The 25324-nt window shown below is 39.8% G+C and overlaps 1 protein-coding gene across 4 annotated transcripts; it reads right to left on the minus strand.

Annotated features, from left to right (window-relative positions):
• On the minus strand, positions 1 to 25324 carry aass (aminoadipate-semialdehyde synthase). 4 transcript variants are annotated; one of them, XR_007113580.1, is made up of 25 exons: positions 25118 to 25320; positions 23872 to 24100; positions 23264 to 23440; positions 22334 to 22418; positions 21828 to 21895; positions 21515 to 21661; positions 21345 to 21423; positions 20406 to 20533; positions 19954 to 20102; positions 19308 to 19430; positions 16972 to 17083; positions 16703 to 16762; positions 16089 to 16156; positions 12522 to 12643; positions 12140 to 12269; positions 11673 to 11783; positions 10686 to 10794; positions 7026 to 7166; positions 6769 to 6936; positions 5270 to 5365; positions 4594 to 4709; positions 3214 to 3302; positions 2947 to 3123; positions 2073 to 2202; positions 1852 to 1982 (listed from the first exon to the last, which is right to left on the minus strand). XR_007113580.1 is itself a non-coding variant. In XM_047597027.1 (24 exons), the coding sequence occupies exons 1-24, from the start codon at positions 25303 to 25305 to the stop codon at positions 1864 to 1866; spliced, it is 2991 nt and encodes a 996-aa protein (XP_047452983.1). In that variant the 5' UTR covers positions 25306 to 25320; the 3' UTR covers positions 1 to 1863. The 4 variants fall into 4 exon arrangements, 2 of the variants coding, with proteins under 2 accessions (XP_047452983.1, XP_047452984.1); XM_047597027.1 differs by lacking the exon at positions 2073 to 2202 and having other exon boundaries at positions 1 to 1982; XM_047597028.1 differs by lacking the exon at positions 2073 to 2202 and having other exon boundaries at positions 1 to 1982; positions 23872 to 24131; positions 25118 to 25249.

A 25324-nucleotide genomic window follows, 5' to 3' on the forward strand; every position in this document is an offset into this window, starting at 1 on the left:
TGACCTTTATCAATGTAACCAGAATATTTTAATGGAGCAAAGATAGTCTTTTACAAATGTTTTGCATCATGCATGTCAGCTCAAACAGAAGACAACAAAAAGACAACAATACAAACCGTTTGTGTTGGAGGAGAGAAACCAACCAGTACTGAGACATCTGATCTGGACATGCTTTAGTGTAGTGTCGGATTCATTTGTAAATCTGATTTGATTTCTTGGTTTACCTTTTGTTTTAAGAGTCTTTGCACCATTCAGATCCAAACCTAAACTCTGTCAACATTTCAAACATGCTGCCGTCTAAAACGGTGCAGGGGCCAACATATATAATGTCAGAAATACAAATGGATAAACAGTATATGGAAAACAGATGTATTTGCCTCTGCTACATTTGCCCATTTAAAATTTTTTTGCAAGGTTACTGCACCCCCCTCAAATAATAAAATAAATACTGCTCAGGTGACAGACAATAAATAGTCATCCAACTTTCAGTAATGTTCACCAAATGGAGATCAGACGTTAATAATTTATACTTTTGATCTACGATGTAAAGCAAGAAATATAATACATTTAAAGAATACTCTCTCTCTGATGTTCCCAGACAGTTCCAGGTAAACATCCTGGTACATCTGGTTAGGCCAATTTAGGACCCAAGAGACAACATTACTGGCAAAGTTCACTTACTTATTCCATTGCGGTAACAGTCATTTTTAATGCTGAAAAACTGGGGGTAGGTCAGTCCTGGTAATGCAACTAAGTTGTGATATCGCTAATGATACTGTGCACTTTTGTTGCATGAGGTAACATAACATCTTAGTTATAGACAAAGTAGAAAGCGTTAACAGACAGAGAGACAACCAAACATCAGAGCCATGAATGGACATCATGGATGACATCACAAAAATAAAACTCACTCAGCAATCTCTGTCCATTTTGACTGAATCTGACAACCATTCACTGCAAAATGTAATTGCAGAATTGTGGAACAATTTTAGAGTAATACCTTAAGTGCTTTACCTAAAAACACACGGACAAGACTCTACACGCTCATCAAACTATGGACTTGAACTTATTTATAAGTTATGATGCTACAAAGATTTCTGCACAGCTTTTAAGCCACATGAGGATATTTTTGTAGCTTTTGTTTGTGAAACATGAAGTATTAGGAATGTGTTATGGTCTTCTGGGTATGTTTTGCATTTGTTAGTGCATCTATTAGTAAGGTATTTGTAAACCTGATTTCCATCAATGTATTGAAGATAGCATGAAGGGTAAATGAAACATGTATCATCACTCTGGTTGCCCACTGAACATTTCATCTGTCATTTTGTTTTTAAACTGGTGACACTTGAGATCAACATTGGATGTTGACATTTACCATGAAGAATTGAGTGAATTTAGTTTTAAATTCCAGTCAGGCCTGGCTTCCACCTGATTCATGGGATGATGTTTGGGCTTTTTAATGCTTTACATTCCTAATGCCTAAAATAGCGTTTGATCAGTTGACCGTTCACACATCTTCACAGAAGAACTTTTCTCTGGAACAGTCAACACTGGTGAAATTATTATTTCGGTTGAGCAGAGATGAGAAAATCAATTAAAGCTCAGGATGTTTTTCTAAAAGTGCAGATTACTGACAATCTGTTTTTAAACCAACTAAAACACAGTTTTGCCTTTCAAATTTGTGAGGGGAAAAAAACAAACATTTAATTGTTAAGCTTGACAGTTGAGCTAAAATGTAATCTTAAAAAGAACAACAGCAGACAAGTTGTCTGTCTGAACAGATTTGATGAAGGCAATGAAGAAGGGCAGCTAAAAGACTGGACGGGATTTATAGCAAGTTATGCTTCCCCTTGGGAGACAGCTCTACTCCTGCAGGGTGCTCTTTGACATGAAGTGCAGTCCTTCCTCCTTTAGCCGGGCCAGCGCTGGCCCGTAGACCTCCTTTGTCATTGGAACCACAAGACCCTTTGTATTTATTTCACCTACAGAGAGAAAACCCAGAGATTTAGGTTCACTGTAATAAAATCAACTCACATCTCCAGATTTGAAACTGCTGCATGTTTTTTCATAACCTGCTGTTTCAAATGGTTTGTTTTTAAGAGCCGATCAGGAAGTCATCCTGGGTAAGAGTTTGGAAAAGGAGTGAATATTGTCTGTCAAGGTTCCCAGTCATCCAGATCATTCTCTACCTAAAATAAAAAGCTAAAACAAACAAACAAACAAAAACTGGGCTAGTTTGAGTGTTATTTCAAGAAGTTTCCACAGTCACCCAAGTGCCTTCTTCAGATCTAAATGACCGGTGGGGAGTTGACTCATTAAGAGTCATTAAGAACCATAATCACCATCCCCATATGTTCCAAACAGTCACGTGATGAACAGTCTGACAGGAATAAGTAATGGTAGTTCTGGACACTGACAGGGCAAACTAAAGCTAGCTTCACAGGCCGACAGGATACACAAACAGACCGACAGTACAAATGTTAAAGTTAAAATTAGATCAGAATAATGTACATGAATCAAATGTATCACCAATTTCCTCGTTTTCCTGCTATTGCAGTTCTTACATGACTTTGGACAGTCTGATCTCAGGAAACTTTTGGTAATTTACCCTCGATACAGAGAAAAATACTTTTACCATGTAGTTCCTTTCAGAAGATACATTCTTGTGTAAAAGATGAAATTTGATATTTGTTTCCGTCATGTTACTAAACTAAGCATTGTGTCATACGTCATCACATTTTTGTCTTTAGTGGAGTGTTGAAGTGGAATTATTTTAGACAATTATTTAGACAGAACAGAACAGAAATAAATTTTTAGTCTAATGATCAAAGCGGGTGATTCAAACCAGAATACATCTGTCCCTGCTGCAGATTCACAGGAATAAGGAACTCTGCACTCCGCTCTGAGAAAGGTTAAGAGAAATGGAAGATTGTGCAGATCACTGACCGTCAAGCACCATGCGAGCAGCAATAGCTGCTGGATATCCCACAGTCTTGGCCATGGCAGAGAAACCACTGGGCTCGCCATACACCACCAGGCTGATGTGTTTGGTCTCCAGTTCACCCGTTGGGTGGCGAATCCCGACATCATTTCTCATGATGATCATGTCTCGCTCACCTTTATCTTTACCACAGGAGAGAAGTGATTAGTTTATGTACTAGTATTGTAATTAGCGCTTTTGTTCCTCTGGTTTGTGGTAATGGATGAGCTCACCAAAGGTGAGCTTAGATTCCAGATGCTTTGCGAGAGCGGCCAGAACGCTCTCTGCAAGAGGCACAGAGTCATCACTCAGCATCCCAAACCTGCACAAAGACAAGACATTTTCCTCTCAATGAAATAATCTTTACAAAGCCATATTAAAAGCTTTAATACCCCATCAGTGCTGCGGTGGCGGCAATAATGTCCTTGGCTAAATCTAAAGAGATGAGCAGTTGCTTTTTGCGGCTGCTTTGCTGGTGAATTGAATAAATGAACAACAAGTCATTCACTCTGAGCTGCCTTCGCATTTGCTTTTTATCCTTTAACGGCACAGATGGAATGTTTCCAACAGTTCACTTTTACAGACGAAGAATTTACAATTCAATGCCACTGTGGTCCTCTTACCTTCACCGCCAGCAGCAGAAGAACAATGCCAGCATGAAGCCTTGGTCTGAAGAGACCCTTGGAAAAGTTAATTTAAACTGAAGACTGTGCACGCTACACCACTTCAGACGTCCTCATTAGGGAGGGAAGTGAAAAGCGTGGGGTTGAGGAGCAGCCTCAGCCTTGCTCTCCATGCACTATGCACAGCATCAATCCTTATCTCAGAAGAGCAGCATAGGCCTCATCTGCTCACTGCAGCACATACAGACACCCAACAAACTTATTTAAAAGACAACCACACAGGACTTACACTGGTCCACCAAATGAACAGTAACTTAGGAGAAACTGTTTTAGGGCAGCTGTCTGTATGTGTGACTTAGGGAAAGCACTTCCTGAATCGGAACAAAAACTTTTTTGCTCTATAAAACCAAAGCCCCGACCCCACAGCCCCACAGCTAATAAACTGTTAGCACTGATTTCCCTTTATAGTCTGGAATCGACATAAATATGCAACAGAAACAAAAGGAAAGGTAGCCATTGCTGAAGCCAAAGCTAAATGAGCTTATAGATTATTCCATCATTATCTGTAAACAGCTACTAAAATGAATAGATGTCTTCATGGGGACAGTGACTAGATGGAAAAGATGACCTTGCAGGTCATCTACCATCTCAGTTTTTGACTGTTTAAATGCTTTGATGTTTTTATGATATTATTAAAGACCACTTTTAAATACCGTACTACATTAATGCACCACTAACCCTCCACTACAACTGCCTCAATTAATGTATTAAACTATAGCTGAGTAGCTGATGCTAGCTGTTGAGGTGGTAATTGGTGACATACTATGGTTGGTTCCTTGTGAACTAGAAGGATGTGTTTTAACATGTCAAGGCTTCATGTTAGATATCAGAAGGTTCTCTTGGCACACGTGGTTAGAGAGACCTTTTTCCCTCCTTGCATATCAAGAGGTATGACTGAAATGTCTGTGGGAACCCTGTGTGGACTCTCACCATCTCAGGGTGTCCATCCTGAAGTCGTCCTGTCCAATGCGTTCATATACGGCTTCTTCAAATGCGCCCTGGGAGATAGAAGAAGACAATCCCATCTGCTGACAGAGGAGTTCTTTCTGTAGAGGAGAAAAACATGTTAAGTTAGACAATCCCATTCAAACTCACAGAATCTATGTTTTCATTTAAATTTCCTAGCTTCTCTTTTTATACATTTTACAGATGGCAACATTAACCCTTTTTTGGGACTGCAGGACTACATTTTGTTGGTTGATTGCTATTTGCCACTCATTTCCAAAGGAAATGAATGACTTTCTGAGTATTTTGAGTGTTTACAATTGGCAATCATCTTTTGTATTCTGATAAACATATCAAGAACGTGCAGCACTGCGGATCCTTTCCATTTCAAAAGGCTCCAAGACAAACATTAGCTGGAGTAAACTCTCACCGATGACTGAAAGCCTGGGCTGACTGCAGCCTTGATGTTGATGAGCAGCTATTGAAAGAAACAGACTCTCTCCTCTTCAACAATTAGAAGCTTCAAGTGCAAAATGTCTTGTTTCATTAAAGTGAATGACGGAGTGCAGAAAGCAGCAGTGTGTGCTGCTCAGAGGTCCCTTTTCAACCGTGTGTTTGGATGTTTTCAAACATTTATAAAATCCTCAGCACAGGTCCTTACCCAGGAAATGGGAGATGAAGTGCTCTGCAGGAAGGGACTGGGCTCACTGTTGATCAGACCCAGTTTAACAAACCCACTCATGGCATTTGAAAAGCCCTGTGGGAGAGAACAAATGCTAGAGTGAGACACAATCAAAACAGGAAACTGGAATTCCAGTCTCACGGTTATATACTTCCTCAAACAGTCAAATTGCAATTTACAGAGATCTGTCCAGACTCATAGCATGTAATAAAATATCATATAACAGCGTGTATGTTTCAAAGAAACATAAAATATAGTGAGATTCGTCATATGTTCACATGCTGAGCCAGAGCAAACTTTTTTGTTAGTGCTTCAAACAAAGATGTTGCTGCAAAGAAGCAACCAACTATTTCTGAAGCGAGGATGCTTCATAGACATCTTGAACCTGGCAGCACAGAGGTTCTCTACAATCACCACACTCTTAATGTGGACACCAATTTAGTATTCCAAAGGTCAAATGTTGTCACAACTTCTCTTTCTATTCCTGGATTACAGAGCTGAAGAATGACTGTATAGTTGTTTCTGAAGAACATAATGATGCCACTGTGAAGTAATGATCATCACTTGACCACTTTTAGATATTTGGGTAATATAATTAGGCTGTGAGTTATTGAGTTATGGGAAAAAGTATATTTTGTGAGGTCACAATGACTTCTGTCCATCAAATTCATTTTCGTGTCCAAGTAGACATTTGGGTAACTCCCTTGACGCGTACCTGAAATATCATGGTCACAAAATTAGGACAGAGGAAGAGGTTTAACATCCTCACCACTGTTTCCAGATCTAAGTCATGTGTATTTAAAATGTACATTTGGTTTGTCCTTCAGATATTTTCTTTCCTTCTTTGTTTTCTGACACTACCTGTTTCACACTAAGCCTTTACTGTATTGAGTTATCATCACCTCGAGTAACGTTTTCACTTATCGGTGAAACAGAGTACAAAGGAGAACAGAAACTAGCAGAACTGTAAATGATAGCATTGACAGAGATTCTTGCTAAGCTGAAATAAAACCAGTGTAGATGAATTAGGTGATAATATTTGTTGGTTTTTTGTTGATGGTGGCTGGGGATGCCCCTCAACTCTAAACATTCCTTGTGTTGAAAAATGTTGATGGTTTTCTTGTATACATTAACCATTTCAAATTCCCCATACATAATGATGACACATTATTTAAAGCTGGGCATTTACACCTTTGTTTTAAAGAAAGGGGGGTTGGATTAACTGTAATCTTTTTTTAGTTTCAGACAAGAAGCCTGTAAGTACAGTACGAGACAATATTTAATGTTTACTTCCTCAACAAACTGTTTTTGAGAGGGCAAAAAAAACATTAAAAGACTAGTTTAGCTGTAGTTTTTTCCTGCAATTATACTGTGTTTGATTAAATGTTGAATGCCTTAGTTGCAGCATCAAATGAACTTCCTGTAGAGGAGATGTCTTACTGTATACAGGTCAGTGGAAGTGTGTGTGAATGTTGTACCCTGAAGCGTAGAGTTCCTCGGACCAGTGTGTGTGCTGTCTGGATGCCGTACGGCTCAGCATACTTGGTGCTGTCACGGTTAGGAAACCCTTCCAGGTTGAAACCAGGAAGAAAATCCATCGCAGTGGTGGAATCCATCAGAGACCCACCAGGAGGGACACTCACCACCTGAGGGAGAAACAAGGACACATTCATCCGGTTTGTGTTCGTGAGAGCGGGCAAGAAAGAAAGTTCCTGGTCTTTGGAGGCTTCTGTACCTGGTTGTCTTTGAGGAAGATAGCAGGGCTGATGGTGTTGAGGAGGACACCATATGGACTCCAGCTGAACTTGTAGCGAAGAGGATTGTCTGAACACTCAGGAGCAGGGAGGCCACCGCAGAAGGAGCTGTAAGACTCCACCTGAATGCCACCAAAATGCATACTGTCAATTAGTCAGCAATTATTGAAGTTACAAAGTTTTTCTTTTATGAAGGACATATTAAGTATGTGCCCACAGCATTTTTCTTTTGAACTGAATGGCTTGTTCCAGCCTTAATGCTAGAGATGCCAGCGAGTCTGTTTATAGTCCTGTGAGTTTAGAAGTGATTGGTTAATAATTATAATAATGATAATAATAATTTTATTTATAAAGCACTTTCAATCAAAGTGCTGTACAAGCAGTTAAAATAAAAAATCTGACATAAAACACATACTAAAACAACAAAGACACAGAAATATAATGTATAAAATAGTTCATACTAATAAAATAAACAAAAAAAAACATCAAGTCTTATAAGAAGCAGTAAACAAATGGGTCTTAAACTTTGCTTTGAATACCTCAGCAGAACATGCCTGCCTAATGTCTTGAGGAAGACTGTTCCATAGCATTGGTGCACGGTAAGGAAATGCACAATCACCAATTGTATTTATTTTAACTTTGGGAACATCCAACAATTTTGGCAATCCTGACAATAGGGCATTGTAATAATCAAGTCAAGATGTCACAAAAGAGTGAATAAGGACCTCAGCATCCTTTGATGACAAGATTGATTGGATCGTTGCAATATTTCTAAGGTGAAAAAAGGACACCTTTGTCACCTCCTTGATGTGCAAATCAAATGCAAGAGTCAGATGAAAAATGACACCAAGATTTTTCACTCTGTCTATACAATGAACATCACAGTCACCCAAAGACAAGGCAAAATCATCAAACAGATGATGCAGTTTCTGGGGTCTAATAATTATTACATCCGTTTTAGCAGAATTTAAGAACAGGAAGTTATTCCACAACCAGCTCCTAATTGCTGCCACAAAGGTTTCATGTTTGGACATGTCAGATCCATTTTCAAGAGTTACTGGCATATATAACTATAAATCATCCGCATAACAATGGAAGCAATTCTAAAACAACGTAAAATTTCACCAAGTGGTGCGAGACATGAAGAGAAGACCAGAGGACCCAGGACAGACCCTTGTGGAATCCCAAGCATAACTGCACAAGACATTATTAAACAAAATGCACTGAGATCTGTCTGACAAGTAGGACTTAAACCACAACAGTACCTGGCCAGAGATGCCGAAAAAGTGTTCATGTCTGTCAAGTAGCCGTGGTCTACTGTATCAAAAGTTGAGCTGAAGTCCAACAACAATAAAACTGAAGCTCGATCAGAATCCACATTTAACCACCTTCATCAGTACTGTCTCTGTCTCTACTGGGTTCAAATAGATCACATTTTGCTAAATACTGGACAAGTTGCTTTGAGGCCACCTTTTCAAACACCTTTGACAAAAAGGAAAGGTATGAGACAGGTCTATAGTTTGACAGTGAATCAGCATTCAATCCAGGCTTCTTTAATAGGGGTTTTACTACAGCCAATTTGAAACAGGCAGGGAAACCCCCAGTGGACGATGAAAAATTCAAAATAAATAAGATAAAAGGGCCTAACGTTGGCCAGAGCTCCTTAATGATCCATCATGGGAGAGGATCCAAGGAGCAGGTTGTTTAGCGAGCCGCCATAACAACTTAAGTTAACTCAAACAATGACAGAAGTTCAAAATCTGCAAAACCTTGTTTACTGCTAACTAGTGGGACAGCAGCACACAACAAATCACAATTAAGAGACTGAGGAATTTTTACTCTGATGTCTTCAACCCTGTCACTAAAAAAAAAAAAAAAAAAAACAGTAGAAAGTTGTGTGGTGTCAATTGGGAGGAGTTTAGAGTTTTGCCTATTCTTCTCAATTAAATGAGAGTAATAAGACCTCTTTGCAGTTGACATGGCAGACTAATAAGTGGCCAGACCATCTTTCTGGGACTGATAGAATACTTCCAGTCCGGATTTGTGGCACTGATGTTCAAATCTCCTACAGTTTTTTCTAAGCCTTAAAAATTCTTCATTCAGCCAAGGGGTAGGATTCTTATTGAAGCATCTCCTGATCTTTGCTGGGGCCACTCAATCCAGCACGCTCTTGAGCACAAGATTAAAATGCTTGACCAAGTGATCCACTGAAAAGTCCTGACTAAAATACGGATCAGCCACATCAGGCAGTCTTAAGGTAAAATCCTGCAAGGCACTTGGGCTAATCTGCATAGATAACCTGCATATCCTTGTTTCCTTCTCTGAGGTCAATAAGTTAGGAATTGAAATATCTCATAAAATCAATGAGTGGTCTAAAATTGGTAGGGAACATAGTTCAGTTACTAAAACAGACAGCCCATAACCAAAAACAAGGTCCAAAGTATGACCATGATGATGGTTTGGTCCAGACACATATTGTGTAAGATTAAAAGAGTCCATTGTGTTTAAAAAGTCCTTGACCAGGGGCTTACCCTCACAGCATAAATGAATATTAAAATCACCCACAATTTAAATTGTGTCATATTGGACAATGCAAATTCAGAAAAAAAATGTTCATTATACTTTGGAGGGCGACAGATCACAGCAACTAAAATCTCACATGGATTATTAATTGTAAAAAGCTGAGATTCAAAAGAGGTAAAGGAAGCAGAGTTCAGTGGTTGCAGTTTAAAAACTGAGGAAGGCTGGCTCCCCATGGAGCAGCTCCTCCGGCACTGATGACAGATGCGGAGGAAGGCGACTAGTCCTTTCTCCATTTGCAACATGCAAAAACTTTCTAAATTAGTCTTGGATGTCAAAAGGTGCCTGCTGTTCATACACCAACAGAGATTGGGTATTAGTCACAAGCAAAGACACCACTATGCACACAACAAACAATTAAAACGGGGATGGAATAGAGACAGACAGGCGGCGTGCCACAACAGCCGGCACCATCACCATCAAAAGTAAAGAAATCCTTCACTCTGGCCTTCAGCAGTAAAATCATTTTAAATTACAGACTTTCTCAAGTCTCTTGAAGACTGAAAACAAGATCATAGCAAAAATTTTATAATGCAGAAAAGAGACATTCTACATTACAGCTATCACAGATGATGTTTATGGCTCACCCACTCATCCGTTTAATCCTATCTTAAGGAACCTTTCCCAACATGCTGCCCATACGGTTTCTTATCTGTGTAAAGTCTTTTCTAATCAGATGCTGGCGACAGAGGTTGTCTTTAAATCTATGTATGGATGTTTCAGCTCTATGGGGCAGCTGGGGCGACGACACCACCTAATTTAATGTAATGAATTTTAGTCTCAGCCAACATCAATAAACAAAGTATTTCAGGAAATGTCTTGTTGAAATTCTTCTGTGAGTCTCATTAATCTGATCCGTTAAAAACTTAATTGCCCTTCAGCGTCATACATGCACCTGCGTGTGTGAGTTTGCAGTTATTACAAACAAGAAAGCCATAGATACACAAATTGGACTTTTAGAATAATCAGATTATACATTTATGCTCTCACACCTACACACACACACACACACACACACACACACACACACACACACACACACACAGTGTATAAGGACTCACAGAGCAGCCGTCAGCTTTGGCCTGGTCAATACACTCCATGGCCAGCATGTGGTCGATGCCTGGGTCCAGTCCCATCTCATTCACGATGGTGATGCCTGCCTCCTCCGCACTGACTCACAAAGACGCACACTTAATGAGTACAGTTAATGTGCATTTTCATTTAACACCCAACAAAATTCTCATTATTACTTCCGAATAGTGTATATCATAAACATACACACTGAATGCACAAATGCTATGATACATATATAGTGTATATGTGTGAGTAGTTAATGGACTGATACATACAGTATACACTGATCAGCCACAACATTAAAACCACTGACAGGAGAAGTAAACAACATTGACCATCTTGTAACAATTCAATGTAGATCTGTCACTATCACCCACCTGGACCAGACCAGGCACCCAAAGACCCCCACTAACAATATTCTGTTCCCAGACACCCTCAGAAGACCCATGCCTGTTCTCTGACGAGTCACAACTCTTCTGGAGGCACAAAGGACACTTACACAATATTTGAAAAGTGGTTGTAATGTTATGCCTGGTTGGTGCATGTAATGGACATTGTGCCTTTCTGTTTTACAAGATGTGAGGAAAGTCAACCACCATTCTTTGTGTATAGACGCAGGGACAAGAAGAAAATGTTTCATCATTTGAACCCAGGAAGGTTAGCAACACCAACACTGGTAATGAATTAACATGTAGGATCCAAACCATTCGTTGCAAACAATGGTTGTGAGGAAACCCACTCAAAGACTCTAGCCTAGCTAACACATCCTAATGTAGGCAAAAGCCATCTACAACCCTGGTTCATCATAAGGACTGACATCAGGATATAACATTTCATGTAGGTTTAATTTATTAAAGTCCAAAGTCCTAAAGTAATTGAGCCTTTCTTGGCCTTCCTATTGGTCTACTGAGCAACCAGAGGGAAGTCCCAACTTATGTTACTGTCGCTAGGTTAGACAAACAATACCAATGCACCTGCTCTGTAGCTCCTTCATAGCAGGACTTAGGTAGCTGGCTGTCACCATGTTCACCTTCCTCTTGATGCATTGTTTGGCGATGAGTGGGTGGAACGAGTACGGCAGCAGGCTGAGGAGCAGAGGGAGGAGGTGATGTTAGGGCAGATGGCTGCTGAATTCATATCAAACGGACTGATAATATTTTAGCCTAGGGCGGCTGTATGTTCAGGGTTGTCTACTAATCGTAGGGTTGGCAGCACAATCTCCAGTCCCACCACAGGCTAAAGTGTTCTTGGGCAAGACACTGAACATAAGGATGCTCCTGATGGTGAGTGAGCGGCTTTCATGGCAGCTACACTGCCACTGTTGGGTGAGTATGTGGGAATGAAGAACACTGTGAAGTGGTCTGGGTATCACTAAAAAAAAAAGCATTATACAGCTAAAATTCTAAAACCATTAAGAGGGGTCATTAAGAGTCGCCTGTACCTGATAACCAGGTCATGATCTTTGACCAAAGAATCGAGGTGTGCCTCCTGGCTGCCGACATTTAGTGTGACGGGGATGGTGTTTGGATATTTGGCTGCCAGCTCCTCCGCCTGCTTCAGTAGCACTGAGGCTGAAGGCGACCAAAGAAGAAACCCCAAGAAAACACAGTCAGCAGTTTGAACGTGTACACAGTTCTGTGAAAAGGTCTGGATGCTATCATGTTAAGGCTGTAATATGGCTGAAAAGCATTCATGTTATACGAAAAATAGATTTTAATCAATCATTTGTATGGAATAATGATCACAGTTAAAGTTATAAGATGGTATCTGAGATTGTGTTGTCATACTTAACGTAGATTCACAAATTGAGAAAACAAACTCACCCACAGTGACCTGAGTCCTCTCATCGCGGGTCAGATACTCGACAACAGGTCCAGACACGTATCCAGATCCCAGCAGCAGAACTCGCTTCATCCCAGTCTTCTTCATGATCTGAGCCTTCTCTCTGGAGGACATTCAATGCAGTAGTTAGAAACCTGCTACAGCCATGTTCAGTGGCTGTGCTTCCATTCAGCCTTTGGCAATGTTAAACCCTGACCTACACAAATTTAAAAATATTTGAGAAACAGCTCTCAAACAATCTCAAACAATCTTATCTTTTGACGGTACCAGTCTAGTCACCACCCACCCGGTCACAGTGCACAAAACACCTTCGTTTTACAGCACAAAAATGCGGTATTACAAATTTGGCCTGTAGTCACTTTCTCTTGCCATTCTTCCAAACGTATAACACTGGATTAGTCAAGATGAGGGAGAATTAATATTCTTAATAAAGTAATTTTTTACATGAAGAATGATACAAAGAAATAAAGCCTAATAAAGCAACACAACTTTAGTTCTGGTTATTGAGCCCATTTTTGTTCACATTGTGGAAAATTACGTAAAGTGAATATTCCAGTTTATGTGTGATTCTGAAGAAAGCATTAGATGATGGTAATTGTCTGGCCATCTCCGGGCCAAATGAATGAATGAATGAAATCAGGGAACTAATACGTGAATTATGACTGCGTGTAAAGACTTTATATAAGTGACCTGCACTCCAACCTACACAAATGCATATATGCGGGACACAAATGCAACACTAAATATATACTGTTACAGTAAATGTGTAAGATAAGCTGCACATGTGCATTTAAAGTTATTGAAATATTGCAGTTCAAATGACAACTTTCAACAATGCCAATGTCTCATTTTAGTTTACTTTTTAAAAAAAAAAAAAAAAGGATTCAGAAATGAGAAAGTACTGAGGCGTGAAGACATTCAGTATGTAAACAACAGAGGACATTAAATCCATCTTATGCACTGCAGAAAGGCCTTTTAATTAAACCCTCAGTTCTCAAAATAACTGGATTCAGTTAAAAAGTCTGAATTCGCATGCTGGATCATCTTAACACCGAAGCAACAATAACACCAGTATTATGACATCATGACAAATACAGACACCACCCAGAGTGACCTGTGGCATTAATACCCAACACCAACCAACACCACCCCCACCACAAATCCCCAAGGAGTCAGGCCCGTGGACTCGTTAGTTGTGGTCTAATTGGATGCGACACCGCACACAAGTCGCGGCGGGACTAACTGGCACTCGTGTTCTTAATTAAAAAAGAAAAGATAGTTGTTCCCTCAGGAGGATTTCTCCCCGAGTTTACATATCTTAAGGAGCCAAACTCAAACAAAAGGATTAAGATTTGGTGGCATGGCTTGTCTGGAAAAAATGATCAATTAGGAAGAAAACTCATCAAATCTTAGAGGTGGCCTAAATACGAACGAAAGCTTCGGTGTGAATAACACAGAGGCTCGGCTCTCCAGAAGAGGATGAAATCTCCTCAAGCAAGCTGTTCATAGAGCCACTGAAGAGCAAAGCTGCACTGAGCCTGATTGGCAATGAGCTTCAGGAATAAACAACATTACTGTTAAGGGGTGTGGAGCCATAACAGATTTGAAAAGCATATTTAAATTGTTTTATGTGCAAGCGGTAGAAATGATTAGAGGGCTATGAAATAATCAAAATGTATTACCAACACAATATATTAAATCGAATTGGTTTTAAAAGATGATAACAGATTTTACAGATAACCATGCAACTCAATTTCAACAGGCAGAAATCTTATTTCCTGTTTTATACAAAGTATTATAAGAAGTCTGATTTAATTCTGTGAGACAAGTACACCAATAGGACCCAGGCTGCTACAAACAAGGCTAAACTGCGAGCTGCTTGTATTAACACCAGAAAAATAACACGACTAATCGTTTAAAAGCTGACCAAATTGTAGTCTGGAATAATCTATATCGAAATACTGCCAAAAGTTACTTTGATTAAACATTTAATAATAAAAACTTGAAGCAAAAGGGGGATTAGCAGTTTTAGCTATGGTTTTAGCCGTTAGCGGTTGTTTGCCCGAAGCAGTTTTGTCCTTTTATTCTCTGGATAAATTGATAAAAGCTGTATTATTTAATCTTTTTAAGGATAAAACTTTGAATTCAACTCTTTGAGTTGTAAGTTCTTTTCGTTCCCACTGTTTGAATGAATGGATTGAACTGGAACTATTTTGTCATTTTACTTTCTTTTCGTATGAATAATGTGCTGTCAATGTATTTTTTGTTTTTTGCAGAAAATTAAAAATTATAAATAAAAAAACTTTATCGAGCTATCTCTTCTAAACATAGTGAAAAATATACTAAACTTGGCCGACCTCGTAGCCTGAGCCAAATGGAAGCGCCGGATACTCCTGAGGAGATCTGGTACCTACACCGTGACAAAATCATTCTCTGTAAGGTTCAGGTCAGTTGAAGTTACCAGGTTTTATAGCAATCTATGTTTTTTTCTACGTTAGTTTTTGTCAGGAATTTAGCTTATGCCGACATCAGTGTGCTAACATGCCAGTAATAACAACAATAACATGGTGCTGTATGTAGCAGGTAAGGCTAAAAACATCTTAGTTTAGATATTGCTGGCAGACAGAGAAAAGGAGAACATTTAAACATTTGACTTTATGCAAAAACTAGGTCACAGTGAAGTCCTCTCCTTAACCCTCATCTATCCTAAGTTCCTCACATCTTTGACAAGCAGCATTAGGCAGATAGATAGATATTTCTTTTCTCTCAATGAAGAAAGATTAGCAGTTTGACGCGTCACTAAAAGTTTTTTATGCTCAGGTCGGTCAGATGCCTTGGACATATCTCAGTACTTGGTGCACAGAAGGGAAACTTTTCACCTGACTCCGAACTTCCAAGCTCCAAAACTATTTGGCCAAACTAGACAGAACAAGATGGACTGAAGCAGCACAATGGTGATTTTTGTGTAAAGTGAGAAGAAAAGGTGTTTCTACCACTCGATGCGCAAGGGCAAACTCCAGCTTCTGTAGTTGGCTAGCAACGATGGCCTATTAGCACACTAGCCATGCAAGGTGTTAATGCAGACACAGCAGACACCAAAGGGCAGCACTGCGCGGGAACAACCACAAGGTCACGGTTAGTTGCTACAAGTCCAACTTGTAGCAGTGCAAGCTGGAGAATGTTAAAACATCACAAAATGGACTGCTGAAAAAAGGATGATTTAAGGATGGAGACAGCAAAAACAGGCGACTACACAACACAGATATCACTAAGCTGTTTGTAAGCTGCTACAGTTTAAAAGGTTGCAGGTGAACTATTATAACACAGGAAACCGATAATAAATATTACCTGTCTTGTAATCTTTAGACGTTCCAATCCATAGATTGCTTGTATTAACTCAATGATGGAATACATTGGTTCCACAATATATATAGTTTTGACATTAAAGTTATTTGAAGCTGAGAAATTCAAAATTACCTCTAGATACAAAAACAGAATCTAAACATTTTTCTAAAACTTGATTTAAGACAAAAGGCACTAAAGCTTACCTTCTTTCCCGTAGTTTCTCAATATATTCAAACTTTGGGGTGAGTGCTCCGTTAGAAGTGATGACAGCCTTTAGAAAATATTAAATCAAGATCAAATTTTATCACTTATTTCTACCCTTTAGCTCAAAGGTTAAACAAACCATGTGCATACATAAAAGGTTGAGGATGTGTGAATGTACTTTAGCTTCCAAATTGCATATATAGTGTGAAACACTGAACGCATTTCAAATCTTCATTGCTGCACAGATGCTCAAGTCAGGTGGAAACAACAATAGATTCCAGTGTTTGGAAAATAGAATAGGTACTGAAGTGTTTAGGGAAACTTACTGTCATGACCAACAAGATTGCAACATTAGTTGAAAGAGTCTTGCTCTGCTACTTTACATACATCTGATGATATTATTCTCCCATATTACTGCCATTTAAATTACCATACACATACTGAAAAGAAATTTATACCATTTTGTTGATCATTTTGGCCTGTGTCATAAGATAAATTACAGATTCATGTAGAGAGATTCATTTGGAAACAAATGTAAAAAACAACAGCATCCTGCATCTGTAGCAAATATGGAAATATACCGTTTTACTATTATTAAAGTAACATGACTTACGTCTCTGACTTGTGGGCTGAACTCCTCTTCCTCCAGTGGTCTGGTGGCATCTGAAGGTAGCTGGGAATGGCAGGACACAAAGTTGACTAAAAATGTAACTAAATTGACACAGAGGCAAGTTCTCTCCGTTTTATTTTACTCCTCACGTGAAACCTGTCGCAGCTCTCTCCCATAGCAAAGACAAGCCAGAGTAGAAGGCACCACAAAGCCAGACAGAAACCCAACAGTCTTACCAGCGGTCGTCACGTCACCTGAAACTCTTGTCTTACCATCTCCCAGATGTAGGGGAAGAGCCGGTCTCCGAAGTACTCTGTAGCCTCAATGGGGAGCTGAGCGGGAAGGTTGTCAATGGAGCACATGAGGATCCCGTTTCCTTCCACACTGCCGAGACCACACACAAAGTCAGATTCACCAACTGATTGATATACATACAGGTTAACTTATAGTATTGTTCACATTCATATCCTACATTACTATGTCCTCCATAGTTTAAATGCAATATATGCAATAAATCCTTCCTCTATCATGGCCCTAGAGTTCTGTTTTTGTTGAAACTTTTTCATTTCAATACAATTCAACATTATATACATAAAGGTCGTCTACGGAGAGAAATCTCAATTAAAAAAAAAAAAAAAAACACTCAGTAAGCACTTGGTAAGATTGAGGAGGAAAAATGTCCCTGAACAGAACCAGCCCAGACTCCGGACGAGCAGTTGTCTCACCAAAAACAAACAAACAAAAATAAATAAACATGCGCCTCTAGTTGGAGGACGTAGAAGGAAGAGTAGGAGAGCAGAAAAGTAGAATAAGCACAAAACAGCAGAAACTACAGGACAGAGAACAGACAAAAGTAATGACATGCAAAGTGATTCATGAAACGCACAGAGAGTGAAAGAGAAAGAAGAGAGAAGGTCCTCGGTGTGTCGGCCTGCACACTTAGAACAAAGAGTTCTACTGGTGGAGTGTGAGGAGAAGGATTTTAGATTCAGGACTGCACAAGGAGCCAACGAAGACAAACCAGAAAAATATCTCTTGTTGCTGGTAGTCTTGCTACAGCAGGGTTTTCTACTTCATTCTACTGAATGTGTGTGAAGAACAGACTATACTTATGATGACATGTCTCTGTTCTTGTGTATGTATTTATTCTCTCTTCACCAGCCACTTTTCTGGCCACAATTTCATGTACTGAAACTTGGTGCATGGTCGCTTCATCTGAAACCGATTTTGGCAAAAGGTCTACAGGACAAATAAAATCATTTGACTGGACTTTATGTGGTGATGGACAGAAGACTAACAGCAACGTAGTCATGAAAGTTACCTGAGAGCTGTTGAGTTGAATTTATTTCCAACAAAATGGCCAAAAGCATGTACAGATTTGTCGGTTGAAACACAGCTCATAATTAAAGCCTAGGGTATTGTGAGACTCTTACTCTGATTCACTGAACCTGGCTGTGTCAGGCTACTGTAGTGCAGTGGTTCAAAAAGTATTGTGTACACCTGACAGCCTCAAACTCATGTCATTAAGTCGACTCCGACCTATCTTATCAAACCTCACTAAACTGTGGACAAACTTTCACACAGCTTTGTTTGAAGTCTGTAATTCTGTGGGATACGCAGATTATTATACATATAAAACCATCGATTTACTACCTGTAGCTCCAACTCTGGGATAAGATACACAGAGTTGATGACACAGTAGCTATTGGTCTCACCCACTGCTCTGAGAAATATTCTGTTCAGGGCTCAGATTCTTAGAGTGTGCTGTACCACCAGACATACACTAACAGCTGGTAGGACTGTAAAGGGGGTTATTCCAGTGTACACACAAGCAAACACATATACACCATTTCTGCCCTCAGATAAACTGGATGAAGACCTCTGTCTCCTCACCCCTGTAATCCTTTACGTAATCAGCACGTCACGCTGTGAACTGTTGAGTTTGCCCTCCACATTTCTGTATTTGCACAGACTGAACAAAAGCACAAGGTTGCAACATCAAGAACATTTTACATGGTCACGAAATCCAGATAATACGGCAATTATTTGGACATTTACACGTTTTATTCTACAGGCTGTGTCTGTGTACATTTGAATTGAAATAAATGAATGCATATGGTCCCAAGTCCAAGCTTTAATTTGTGCAGGTTTACATGGACATAGAAAGAACTACAGATGAGAAATAGGAGTCAAAAGTAATAATAAACACTCTTGAGCAGCTGTGTGTCACTTCAACCAGTTGGTGACAGGTGACAATGGCTGGTTAGGATGAGGTAGAGGAAACCAATAATGTAACAAAACTATCAGAGAAACATCAAAAGCAGTTGGTTTATAGTCAACAGTTGTGTTCATCCTAAATACACAACACTGAAATGTGAGAAAATGTCAAATGACATAATGTGTAAGTTCTCTCCATGTTCCTTTTATGCCATTTTACTATGAATGATTTTTGCTGCTGGTGAAAATGCTCAGTGTAACGGAATAAAAAGAAGTGTGATTACACTCCTAAAGGCAGTCTAAAGATCAGCTGAGTGAAAGTCTTGGCCAATATATAAACATGTAGATGGAAAAGGGGTGGCAATGACATCACCGCCTGTTTGCACTGTACCTGTCATGATCCACGTGCTGGTCAGCGTCGTATATGCAGAAAGGCTTATCAATGGTGGTGCAGTCGTTCATGAACTCTATAGAGCCTCCGGCATCAGCAGATATGTCGCAGATGGCCAGCAGCCTGTAGAAAGATAGAAGACATGACGTTCAGCAGGACACTTTTATCCAAACCACACAGTTACATAGACTATGTTTGACCAAAAGGTTGAGGACAGGTCAAAATCGCACAAGACAGAACTTTTTCTACTAATGTTTCTTGTCCTATTATTTTACATACAAGGTAATTTTTTAAGGTTATACAGTGTTAAAGGCAAAAGTCTCCTCCAAAAATAATATTCTATTCATTTTAATTAGTATTAGTATAGTATTTTAATCAGTAATGGCTAAGTTTTAAAAATGTTTGATGCAAAATAATTCCTGAGTATTTACAAAGAAAAGGATTGGCATGATAAATGGTCACAGATCGTCAGATCATAATAAAAATGTGAAGTATTACGTCGGTACACTAATATATTAGGGCGTCCTCTTGCTAACACAGACGTGTACCGTGAAAAATTACACACTGAGTTTCTCTATTATAAATATGTTAATATATAGTTGAATACATTTTCACAGATGATGCTGACAATCCAACATGTTCTTACTTGTGAGGCAGCTGTGGTGATCCTTCAAGGCCTGCTGATGAGTTCTTGGATGGTTTTATCAGCTTCTGAGCATCCACTCGTCTCAAGAGTCGGGGAGTGTGGGGGTCCCAGTAAATTCCATTGATGAGGCAGGTTGTGTAGGGCGCCACCTGTGGTTAACATGACACCAACAATATAATTATTTTGCTTTGATGGTCTCTCAAGGCAGCTCTATACTGAGTAATAAGTTAAAAAGTTAAAGGACAGATACGCTAAAAAACAAATCATTAGTTAATAAAGGGGACACTGTGATACATGCTTCAAAACACCAACACAATTCTACCATATGTTTAGTTCTGCTGACTGAAATAGAAGATGAGGCCTCTGAGTGATGGACAGGAACACATGGGAGGTGCATGAGGAGTGTTGTAATGGGGGTAAGTGAAAGGGTGCTGGTAGGATGGGACACTCACACTGGTTCTGAAGTGAGAGGTGTACAGTTCTGGGTGGTTCTCGTACTCCATGGGGTCGTAGATGCCATCACTCTTCCTCACCAAGTGATGGTGTCGGCTCAGAACGGTGGCATAAACCTTGGTCATATCTGAAAGCAAAAGGAGACACATACATGTCTTCAAATGATGTCCATTGTGAGAGAAAATGTTCCAGGACTAGGACTTGTAACCTGCTATCATTACAATGTAATCAGGCTAGTAAAGTTAGTTAAAGTTAAACACAAAGTGTGTATGAACATACAACATGCATGATATCATGCTAAAACACTACATACTAAATGCCACAGTAAACATGTTAACATTCTTACAGAAACGGTATTAATCTACCACTTGACAGTTACTTTGAGTTGAAACATACTGTACAGTACTGACATCAGCATGCTAAGGTGTTACATTGTTCGGCTGACTGACGAGAAGGAATTCCAGACAGTATTTCTGCAGTCCAGTGTCAAGAAATCAGAAAATGAATTGGAAACATTTGGGAAGGTGGAGTCAGTGAGAAGACCTCTGCAGTCTGCGACTAACGTTGCTCCAGGCTACATTAGCCGCTACTACTGTAGCATAGTACACTCAAACATTTTAGTCTATATTTTAGAAAATTCAGACCAAATAGCTCTTGTGTCATTATTTTTCTAGTTTACTAGGAAGCTCAGCTGACCTCTCCCTTAAGCCCTTGGCCTCCATAACAGCTCCATGACTGTTAAGCTAAAATGACCAAACTTGGGCTCTACGGATAAGACACAACACAAGCAATCTGAAATAAAAGAAAACTCTGATGACCCCATAATTGGCCAGATTGAGAAATAAAGAACTCTATAAAATACTAAATTAGAGTGTCTAAAGATCTATTATAACAATGGGCCTATGAGTCAACTGACAATGATGCTGAAAATGTCATACCTCCAGTTTTAGAGACGTCCTTTAACTCAAGAGGTTCAACATATTCAACAGGAAGCTCGTTGATGATGTCCTGGGCTCCCTGCAGGAAAGTGGAAGCGTATATCATATCACCAAAATCAGCTTTAAGTTGACTTTTGTTTTATTTATTTATTGTTTTGTTTGCTTTGTACCTTGGAGACGTTTCCCGTTCCGGTGAAGCAAAATGTGACAGGGCCAATGGATTTGGGCATGAGTCCCATCGAAATCTCATACCCACAATCCCTCACTGCCTGGATGGCTTGACTGACGTTCCTGTAGTTATGAGCCATGCCGATGTGCTGTAAACAGATTAGAAAATTCTGAGGAGGAACAAGTAGCAGTATGTGCAGGATCTACAATTTAAACAGTTAAAAGGGTTTGGACAAAATAGTGAAAATGGGAAATGTAGTGAGGCACACACAAAAAAAGTTTCCTGTCAAATTGATGAAGCATGTGATCTCTTACCATGAAAGGAGTGTGGTGACCAAGAGCCAAGAAGCGAAGCCCTAGTCCATGCAAAATATTAATCATTCCTGCAAACAACAGGAAGCATAGCGCTCATTAAATACAATTTAAATATGAACAATTTACCAAATAACATTATGCATGTACTGTATGTTCTTGTCAGTGTTGCTTGGATGAGTTCCCAAAACACACTATGTGCCCATCGAACAAAATATATCTGAATATTATTTTGTTAATTCAAATCAAAATATGAAATTGATTATATTTTTACAAGTACTATTGAAAAGTGTTCTTATTGTCTCTAATTATCTGTGATGAAATGTCCATGTTCACGTTAAATAGTCATGCAGTAAAATATCTGAAAAATATTAGTCTGACTGATTAAGTGAAGAGGGTAAAGTGGATTCACATCCATCTATTATCTGATCTCCACTGTTATCTGCTTTCCAACAGTCCTGGGAGACTTGGCAGCTGAGACACAGTCAAACCTGAGCGAGTTTTCATACCTGCGACACCAGCCCACTGGCCAAAGGCCACGATCCGGTAGCCGTTGGCGTCGACCATCTTCTCGTAGTCGATGAGACGAACCTCCTGAAAAGATAACAGGCGTTTTTATTAGAACTGGAATGCAAGCTTTGACAGAGCAGTTTCTTTTTAGGATTTCCAGTACAACAACGCTTCAAGGGGGTGGGGTCGATCTCCAGTTTATTACAGGGCTAACATAACATACTTGATTCAAAACTTTAATTTCTGTGGAGTAAGCTTTTCTGTTGTGTTTCTAACTTTCTGAGTCTCCTCGAAGGAAACTGTGATGTTCATATAACACAATGTATACTTTGATATGGATTCAATAAAGCATATTACTCTAAGAGAGAACTAATCCAAGTAATCAGACTATCAACAGAGTGGTAAGAAGAAAATTAGATCATCTTGACCTGCAGACTCTTAGGAGGCCAGAGGAAGCAAACTAGTTATTCTCCAAGGTTAGCTTGATAGACAGCAGAGGCAGACACTACTATATGAGAGTTTTAATGAAGACCTTCCTGATGCAGACGAGTAGCTCAGATAAGAATGTGTTTTCCATTCTAACCAATGCCTATAGTGATACATCAGCATTTTTTAGAAGTACACAGTCATGTATTCTTTTTTAATGTCTATTCTTAAACAAACAGACATTATTGTAACAGCTGATGCTGTTTACAACAAAATGACTGATGGGTTTCAGCTGAAAGATGCACCATGGTGAAATCCAAATTGTGTCCAAGTGTTACCAGACTCATATTCTCATATGCATTGAGTCTGGCTACACCGGGTCTATAGAGAATATTCCAACACTAACTGAAAAATTAACTCACTATCTGCATTAGTAAACAGAGACCTACTAGCAGTGTATTGTACTGGTGTCACAGCCCGAGTGGGAATGTTTCAGGGCTCACCTTCTTCAGAAGGTCCTCCAGGAGCCCCATGTTAGCCTCCTGAGCTTTGATGGTGTGAGAGAAAAAAGCATACGTCTTCCTCGGAATGACTTTCTCTTCTGGTGGCCTCTTCACTCCGATTATCAGTGACGCCTCTGAAATGTCTTCCTGAACAACAGCCCCCGCCTTCATGTAGTACTGAAAACAGGCAATATGGACTTCATCAGTCTACTGTCAGAAACAAATCCTACGATTTAAGGTTTCATTTCCATATTTAAACATTTGTCAGACAATAGTGATCCTCAAAGATGAATTCCTTTGACATCAGCACAAGAGACTGGTAGCTGACAGGTATGGAAAACAGACTACAATTACTAATCTTTCAAAGCCATATAAATAATATAACATATTTAGTGATATGGTAGCAACTGCAGTTTGGCTTTCACACATTTTTTAAATTTTTCGGAATTTTTCCCCCTCATAAATCATACATTTCTATGGTGTAATATGTTTGATGGTCAGTTAAGAAATGCCAAAGTCATGCTTCAGGACTTAACTAAGTTTTGACCAGATGGTAAATGTTTCTGTAAAGCATATATATTAGTATGTTCTCTTATTTAGGGGTTCACCTTCTCATGGATGGCTCTGCGGTTGGATGGTTGGACCAGAACTTTGACACCGGCGTGCGTGAGCTCTCTGATATGCCGCGGGGCAAGCGGCGCCCTCCTCTCCCAGGGGTTGACGTCCTCGCGACGGATGGCCATGACGGCCCTGTGGTGCTCATAGCGCCGCTGGCCCACCAGGCAGCCTGGCGTCCTTTTACTTTGACTGAGGACTCTAAACATGACTCCACCAGCCCTGCTTCAGGATACAGAAACAGAGCCACAGACTGCAGAGCAAAAAAGGGTTTTATCAGAGAGAGGAAGACGGAGAGGCCAGAGGCCAACATGTGGTTGCTGCTGGGAGAGCGCTGCTGACAAACAGGTGGTTCTGACAGACCAAAATCGCACTGATTCAACTTGCCTCAGCTCCCTGAGTGGAGGATAGACATATGTTCTTTATGCAAGACCAATTTGTTAAAGTTTGTGACATTCAGACACAGGAAATAGATTTTTTTTCATCCATCTCTTTTTTCCAGTGAGTTTTGCTTGCAGTGTGCCTGCATCTCAGTGCAGAGGCTACATGCTTAACTGCAGAAGCCAACGTGTAAATGTAAATCATTATATGCATTTCTATACTGATTAGGCCCACCCATGTCCCCAACACCAAAGTGCACACAGAAATGTAGATTTTGTGTCTAGTTGCACACTGTTTTTTTTTTTTTTTTAGCAGATCCAGGCGTCAGTTTCCAGTCTTTATGCTATGCTAGCCGGCTACACCTTGATGAGTGGCTTTAACAAACTAGTCATTTAACTAGTCATGTAATTAGCATTTTCTTAAACATCTTGTGATATCCTCGAACTTATTGTGCAAGCCCTTGAGGGTAGCCTTTTCCTAAGGTAACTCACAGCCACCCCGAAGCCAGTGTATCTGCACAACTATTTCAACATTAACATGAATGACTGAAGTGAGTATTTAGTCCTACACGTACAGCAGGTAGCCCTTTGATTGATGAGCAGCCTCGTCAAAACAATAACTCACTGTCACTAAATGACGCAGAGACTAAATTAACATGTGCGTAAATGTCATTGGAGTTCGACGTTGATTTCAGCTAGCAGACAGTGACCTGTAGCTTCAACATGCACTGTAACCACATGGCTTATTTCCGGGATCTGGTCAACACTGACATGTAAACTTCCACTCAGGAACTGTGTTATTGACACAGAGGAGATCGATTATCGGCTGCACGTAAAGCAGCCGCCGGCTTGAACCCACCTTTGCAGCAGCTTCGTGTTGTCCACGCTGGCTCCCGGGGAAGAAATGTGGCGAGGGTTCAGCGACGACACCGGAGTGTCACACAGAGGTGAGCTGTGAGTTGTGAACTTCACGCAGACCTGGCATGACCAAAAGTAAACTAACCCGTTTCCGGTCACAAAAACAACATTCAAAATAAAAGTAGACATATGTTGTGGCGTGTCACAA

Source organism: Mugil cephalus, chromosome 10, assembly GCF_022458985.1.
Source record: "Mugil cephalus isolate CIBA_MC_2020 chromosome 10, CIBA_Mcephalus_1.1, whole genome shotgun sequence".
Taxonomy (NCBI): Eukaryota; Metazoa; Chordata; class Actinopteri; order Mugiliformes; family Mugilidae; genus Mugil; species Mugil cephalus.